This window comes from Staurois parvus, unplaced genomic scaffold, assembly GCF_062004578.1.
Source record: "Staurois parvus isolate SC_StPar_1 unplaced genomic scaffold, SC_StPar_1.0 ptg000328l, whole genome shotgun sequence".
Taxonomy (NCBI): domain Eukaryota; kingdom Metazoa; phylum Chordata; class Amphibia; order Anura; family Ranidae; genus Staurois; species Staurois parvus.
The window spans coordinates 1,263,973-1,271,414 of NW_028318124.1; the positions used below are offsets into that span (position 1 = coordinate 1,263,973).

Genomic DNA, 7,442 nt, shown 5'->3' on the forward strand with positions numbered 1-7,442 from the left:
AGAAAATTAGAATATTGTGAAAAGGTGCAATATTCTCGGCTCAAAGTGTCCAACTCTAATCAGCTAATTAAGCCATAACACCTGCAAAGGGTTCCTGAGCCTTTAAATGGTTTCTCAGTCTGGTTCAGTAGGAATCACAATCATGGGAAAGACTTCTGACCTGACAGTTGTGCATAAAACCATCATTGACACCCTCCATAAGGAGGGAAACCTCAAAATATAATTGCAAAAGAAGTTGGATGTTCCCAAAGTGCTGTAGCAAAGCACATTAATAGAAAGTTATGTGGAAGGGAAAAGTGTGGAAGAATAAGGTGCACAAGCAGCAGGGATGACCGCAGCCTGGAGATGATTGTCAGGAAACGTCCATTCAAAAGTGTTGGGGACTTTCACAAGGAGTGGACTGAGCCTGGAGTCAGTGCATCAAGAGCCACCACACACAGATGGATCCTGGACATGGGCTTCAAATGTCATATTCCTCTTGTCAAGCTGCTCCTGAACAACAAACAATGTCAGAAGCGTCTTACCTGGGCTAAAGAAAAACAGACCTCGTCTGTTGCTCAGTGGTTCAAAGTCCTCTTTTCTGATGAGAGCAACTTTTGCATCTCATTTGGAAACCAAGGACCCAGAGTATGGAGGAAGAATGGAGAGGCACACACTGAAAGATGCTTGAACTCCAGTGTAAAGTTTCCACAGTCTATGTTGATTTGGGGAGCCATGTCATCTGCTGGTGTTGGTCCACTGTGCTTAAGTCCAGGGTCAACGCAGTCGTTTGGAGCACTTCATGCTTCCTTCCGTAGACGAGATTTATGGGGATGCTGACTTCATTTTCCAGCAGGACTTGGCACCTGCCCACACTGCCAAAAGCACCAAAACCTGGCTCAATGACTGTGGGATTACTGTGCTTGATTGGCCAGCAAACTCGCCTTACCTGAACCCCATAGAAAATCTATGGGGCATTGCCAAGAGAAAGATGAGAGACATGAGACCAAACAATGCAGAAGAGCTGAAGGCTGCTATTGAAGCATCCTGGTCTTCCATAACACCTCAGCAGTGCCACAGGCTGATAGCTTCCATGCCACACCGCATTGAGGCAGTAATTGCTGCAAAAGGGGCCCAAACCAAGTACTGAGTACATATACATGCTTATACTTTTCAGAGGTCCGATATTGTTCTATGTACAATCCTTGTTTTATTAATTGCATGTAATATTCTAATTTTCTGAGATTGTGGATTTGGGGTTTTCATGAGCTGTAAGCCATAATCATCACATTTATGACAAATCACGACTTGAACTATCTTGCTTTGCATGTAATGAGTCTATCTCATATATTAGTTTCACCTTTTAAGTTGCATTACTGAAATAAATGAACGTTTGCACGATATTCTAATTTTTCGAGTTTCACCTGTATATGTGAAATTAAATGTGTTTTGAACTGCACGGATTCGCATGACATGTGAACCAAAAGGCTTTCTTTGTGAAGCCCATTCACATATGGGAGGGCTGACTACATTGCAATTTGAAAAAGAGTCCTGTGTGATTTTTAGTTAGGTTCAGGTGCGATTTCCAATCCCATGTGCTTTACAAATCCCATTGGAATTGTACCTCAACCAGTGAAGGAAATCGCACCAGGCTATGTTCTAAACTGCAAACTGACCTGCAAATACGTAAACCGAGTGGGGTACACACTATAAGAAAATCGGAATAAAAATTCCATACGAGGAATAATTGTTCGATTTTCGTATAGTGTGTACACAACGTTCAACATCCGATTCAGACTTACCAAATGAAAATTTCTGAAGGGACAAACCCCAAAATTGTTCTCATATGTGAACAGAACTAATGATTTTCTTTTTAATGTGTACTGTTTTCGTAAGAGAAAAATCTGATCCGAAAGACTGTGCATGATCAGAAACAATAAACAACAATAATCTATGCTACAACATTTCTACTTCAGATAAAAATAAAGCCTTTGTCATCTGAAAATTTTTGTACAATTAGTACCATCCTCAGGTTTGGCTTGCTGTGAAACATTGAGGAAATCTGGATGATCATTCATCCCATTTTCTTACAGTGTGTACCCATGTCATTTCTGTCTGCTGGTTCAATCCTCTGCTGTCACAAGTTTTCTTGTAACCAAGAGAAAAAAGGTTACAGGGGAGGGACCTTCAATGATTGACAGCTTCAGCTCTGTTCGTGTGAGCTGTGTGGAGTGGTTGGGTATCTTCCCTCCAATTAGCCCCCCTCATTGAGCTCTGCAGAGTGTAACTTCAGCTCTCCACCGACTTTTTTCTAAACTCTCAGACAAGCTTTATAAATTCAGCACTTAAATGGCTGTAGAGAATACTGCAGATAAACAGGTATAACTTATGTAGGATTTGTATTATCTCTGTGTATTACCTGAGGCCTGTCACTTCACTAGGTATATGGAAGGGTTTACAACCACTTTAACCATTTAGGTGTAGTATAATATATGAATAACTTGGATTTCTTCCTCAAACACTGACTTCCTGTTACACCGCACCATAAACCTTCCAATACAGTCAACATACACTTCCCTGACCTCGCACCCACGCTTCCTTCTCTGCACCTCAAGATCATAGAAGACGGCTTGTCTTCTATGATCCTAAAGTGCAGAGACGGACGCGTCTCCGCCAAAATGGCGCCTGTAGCCGCTTCCCAAACACGCAGATTGACCGTGTCAGCTGGAAAAAACACATTTTAGAAAAATAGGTGACTACGCATTAATTGCACCGTCCTATAAAGGGTTTAGAGGTGCGATCTAGCTGAAAATAAATGGGAGGAGCTCTGTTTTTACTATCACCTGAGTACGGAAGCTGATAACCGTGACGTCATCAGACATGGAGCCGGGGAGCAGAGAGGGTTCTGATCCGAAGTATGCACAGACCATCGATCCGAAAAAGCTGAGTCCGGAGCAGCTGGAATTCATCCGAAAGAAGGAGATGGCTCAGTGGGCACAGAAAGCGAAGAAGCTGAGACACAGAAACATCATCACTGGCCTGGCCATAGGCGGCATCGTGCTGGGGATCTGTATCCTTGCTGAGTGACCTTCTCTACTTACTGTACCGGACAGATTATTCGATCCGGCTCTAGTCCCCTCTGCCTGCAGACTGCTGGGCTGACTCAAAGTGGACACTAGTGTTATTCTTGCCTTTTCTGACACGTGCCTAAAAAAAAAAATCAGCATGTTATGCCAGAAAATTACTTATACCCCCACTCCCCCCCCCAAAAAAAAAATTCTAAATTTTTTATAGCAGAGACCCTAGACAATAAAATGGTGGTCGTTGCAATATTTTTCTATGTCACAGTATTTGTGTGACCAAAAAAAATTCTGATAAACTATAAAAAAAAATTAAACTACGCAGAGTAAATAGATGCCTAATGTCATGCTTTAAAATTGCACATGCTAGTGCAGCCCTTAAAATTTCTATTTGCATTCGGCGTTTGTATTGGTTGAAGGAATAGTGACTCCACCGTTAGTATTGGTTGGAGGAATAGTGCCCCCACCGTTGGTATTGGTTGGAGGAATAGTGCCCCCACCGTTGGTATTGGTTGGAGGAATAGTGCCCCCACCGTTGGTAATGGTTGGAGCAATAGTGACCCACCGTTGGTGTCAGTGGAAGAAATGGTGCCCCATATCAGTGGGAGTATCTGGTCCTTGGGGCACTGTTCCTACCACTAATATGAGGCTCTGATAAAGGCAAAGGCATGCCAAGGGCTGTAGTTTGAAGACCACTGTCCTAGACCATAGAGATGATTAGGGAAATTCCGCTCCCAATCACCTCTATTAGCTGCAACCATCAGATCAATTCTGAAGAAAACTGCACCAGAAAGTGGGGGGGCACGACCCATCCCACTGCACGACCCATCCCACTGCTTCTAAAAGCAATCCATCAGCTAATCGGCCACTTAGCTTTTAGCAGAAAGTAAATTGGTTGCTGTAAAAACAATACCAGGGTTATGTATGACAACTGAAGACATTTTATTTAATACACTGTTTAGTGTTCAACTTTTCAGAAAATAATTAAACTGACACTGTACACCCTCCCCACCTACCTCCGGTTCCCGCTGTACTTCCCTCCGTTTTTGATGAGCTGTCAGCAATGCAGCTGGTATAGTAGTTAAGGGATTTGAATTCCCTGCTCTTTCCCTCATTCTTTTTGTAGGGCTTCCAGGACGGATCAGAGGGATTCTGAGTGGACAACGCATTGCTCTGATCTGTCCCGGAAGTGCAGCAGAAAGCAGAGGGCAAAAAGTGAGGATTTAAAATCCTCAGACCGCTACATGGGCTGAGTGGGCACTGGCAGCTCAGCATCCTCAGAGGTAAGTACAGTGGAAACCAGGGGAGGGTGTATGTTGTTCACCTTTTTTCTTTTTTTCTGAAAAGTGAACTAACCTTTTCAAAGTCAGAGCTATTATTTTGCGCACTTGTTTAACTACTTGCCACTGTAGAAATGCGGCACTGGCAGGCAAAACCAAGTTTTAAAACGTGTGTTTTGTAAACCTAATATGTCTGTAAAACAGCAATTTAAACCACTGTACTTGGGAAGGATGTTTTATACAGCTTGAACCGTTTTAACGATGCATATAGCATACCTGGCCTATGCCCCTGGAAGCTTGAAATCACTGTAGTAGACTGTGCTACTCCAGTGATCTCCACTGGCTTCTGAGTCTTCTGAGCAGTCAACCTGATGCATTCTGAACACAGCAGTTTGGCTGCTTGGCATGGGTACCATTCAGAGAATACTTTGCTTCCTCTGTATGAATGCAAAGCATTCTCTGATTGGTTGGGGTGGAGAGCATGATGTAATCAATAATACATGATTAACCACTTGAGCTCTGAAAGATTTTACACCCTTCATGACCAGGCCTTTTTGTTTCTATTTGACACTGCTTTACTTTAGCTGGTAACTGCATAGTCATGCAATGCTGTATACAAATGAAATGTATATGATTTTTTTTTCACACAAATAGAGCTTTGCTTTGGTGGTATTTGATTACCACTGGGTTTTTTCATTTTTTATGATATAAATGAAAAAAGACTGAAAATTTTCAAAACAAAAAAAAACACAATATTTTCTGTTATAAAACATATCCCAATCCGTGTAAATTATTTAGTCTGTAGAAACAATTGAGTACTGTCCGTGATACTTTTTTTTATTTGCACTAAAATACAATTTTGAGGACAAGCTTTCGGGGAATGTCCCCTTCTTCAAGGTCAAAGCAGTACTCCTTAGTACTGCTTAGACCTTGAAGAAGGGGGCATTCCCCAAAAGCTTGTCCTCAAAATTGTATGTTAGTGCAAATAAAAAAAGTATCATGGTCAGTACTCAATTGTTTCTGTCGCAAATGCACTAATACGGCTACAATCAACTCAAACACAACTTTAGTCTGTAGGAAAGTTATAGCGTCCACAAACTATGGTGTATATATGGTGAAAATTGATCAGTCCTGATTTACTGACAGCCAATCTCATTTCTTGAGGCCCTTAAAATGCCAGGACAGTACAAATATCCCTCAAATTACCTCTTTTTGGAAAGTAGACAGTCCAAGGTTTTAGTAAGAGGCATTTCATAAGAAATTAGATAAAATATTTTTTACATACTGTCAGCAGCACAGTACAGCGTCATGATATGACTGGTGTGGTGGTGATGAGGGACACTGATTGGTGACCGCATGTAAAAAAAAAAAAACTAATTAATTTTTTTTATTCAATATTTTATTTTACCAGGAATGCTTTGAACTGTCATGAATGGGCTAAGTTCATGACAGCACTGAATACTACTGATCTGTGATTGGCTACAGCTAATCACATGGTGCAGACTCCTGTGATTACTCCAGGTACTATGTGATAGCTGTGGGCCAATCACAGCTCACTGGTATCAGAGGCAAAGCTGTTGCGAATGGAATTCGTTCATAACAGCTTTGTTGACAATGTGATCTTATGATCACTGGGTCACAAGTACCGGGATACGCATTCTGCTGTGTCCGTTGCGTATGGGTGGCCCTCTGCAGCTCAGTAAGCTCTGACATGAGTCCATATTACTAGCAGTGAATGACAAAAGTAATACTTCCCACCTGTTAGCTAGGTGTCTCATCACACAGCGGAAGCAAAAGAATGATACATCACTTCCACTTTCAACATGAAATATGTCACTTTTACACCTCCAAATCATGTAGTGTTTTCGTGTGTGTGTGTGATCCATGGAGCTTCTTTGGATTCTGTATTTCTAGCTGCATTTGTTTTCAAAGCCTTAACTTCCTAACAGATGGATACAGCTTTTACTCTGTATCACAAGAAAAGTTTCTAGATGAACTAGAAGAGGAAGCAAAAGTGGCCCGAGCAAGATTTCCAAAAACTTCTGCAAATTAAATAAGGCAATTGAAGATTTTTTTTTTTTGGAATGGATACCAACTTTCAGCCTGGGCTGACAAGCCAAAGCACTTCAACTATCTTGTCCTATAAAACCCATATATCCTAAATTTAAAACTATTTTGTTTTGATATGTCTGTATAGTATGTAATTACATTTTTATGAATAAAACATGTACAGAAGTCTCACTTATAGTGATCAGCATATGACTATACTTCATATTACATTTTGAAAGAGTTGAAAACTATCAAGTGTATCATTTACACCATACACCTGTTCCACCACCAATTTTTTGGGGAGGTTAAACAGTTGAAATGCACAGCAGGTGCACAACGTTTATGTGGAATCGTGAGCTTCTTAAGACTTCCAGAGAGCTAGGGAGCTGGTTGTGACACAGGGCTCCATTCACTAAAGCAGATCGCATTTGGCATTTAGGTGGTCTGACAAATTTTTCCCAAATATTGCATGTGATGCTGAAAATGTCAATTGACTATCACACTTTACGGTATTTACCTAAAAAAAACAAAAATGCTCGGTAAATACCGGATAAAACTATGTTCAAGTCAATTCACTAAAGGATATATTTAAATGCATGCTTTAAATAAGCAGTGGTCCAGGCATGCGATAGTTAAAGAATCTGTTTTATTTTAGCTGGTTGTTTAGGAGCGGGCAGCCACTGCTCCTTAACAAACATGACTTGTGCGGGGAATCTGCAGAATCCCGAATGTAAACAAAAGATCTGCTTACATTAACCGCTTTTCCAATGCCCAGTAGCAGATATACTGCTACAGGGCGGCAGGACAGCACTATTTTGCTTGGCAGACTTCTGGCATTGGTGAACAAACACTTTAATTCATTAACACCTTGTTCACACATATTTTGCATATTTTTTATTTTCATACAAATGGTACCAATTCCACTGGTTGTTTGTAACATGGGAACCTTCTTATCTGCCATAGCCTTCCCCACATCTTTCCCCATTCCGCCCACCAATAAGTACTGATCCCTGTCTGATCTGTCTACCCCGTTATAATCTAATTCCCCCACCCC

At 41.2% G+C, this 7,442-nt stretch overlaps 2 protein-coding genes across 2 annotated transcripts in view; one reads left to right on the forward strand and one right to left on the reverse strand.

The window, feature by feature from the left end:
• CNTD1 (cyclin N-terminal domain containing 1) overlaps positions 1-3,194 on the reverse strand; it is a 165,251-nt gene extending 162,057 nt beyond the window's left edge. Inside the window, exon 1 of the mRNA XM_089683939.1 lies at positions 2,823-3,194. The gene's annotated coding sequence lies outside the window, so the exon portion shown is untranslated. The remainder of the gene's footprint in view (positions 1-2,822) is intronic.
• Positions 2,831-6,580, forward strand: COA3 (cytochrome c oxidase assembly factor 3). The gene is made up of 2 exons (XM_089683940.1): positions 2,831-3,049; positions 6,289-6,580. The coding sequence occupies exons 1-2, from the start codon at positions 2,860-2,862 to the stop codon at positions 6,390-6,392; spliced, it is 294 nt and encodes a 97-aa protein (XP_089540066.1). The 5' UTR covers positions 2,831-2,859; the 3' UTR covers positions 6,393-6,580.
• Positions 6,581-7,442: the final 862 nt, after the last annotated feature.

Bases quoted from the DNA above. Each gene is read 5' to 3' on its own strand.
- COA3 (XM_089683940.1), top strand. From the start codon at position 2,860: ATGGAGCCGGGGAGCAGAGAGGGTTCTGATCCGAAGTATGCACAGACC. The intron at 3,050-6,288 runs GTATCCTTGCTG...ACTTCCTAACAG, and splicing joins CGGCATCGTGCTGGGGATCT to ATGGATACAGCTTTTACTCT.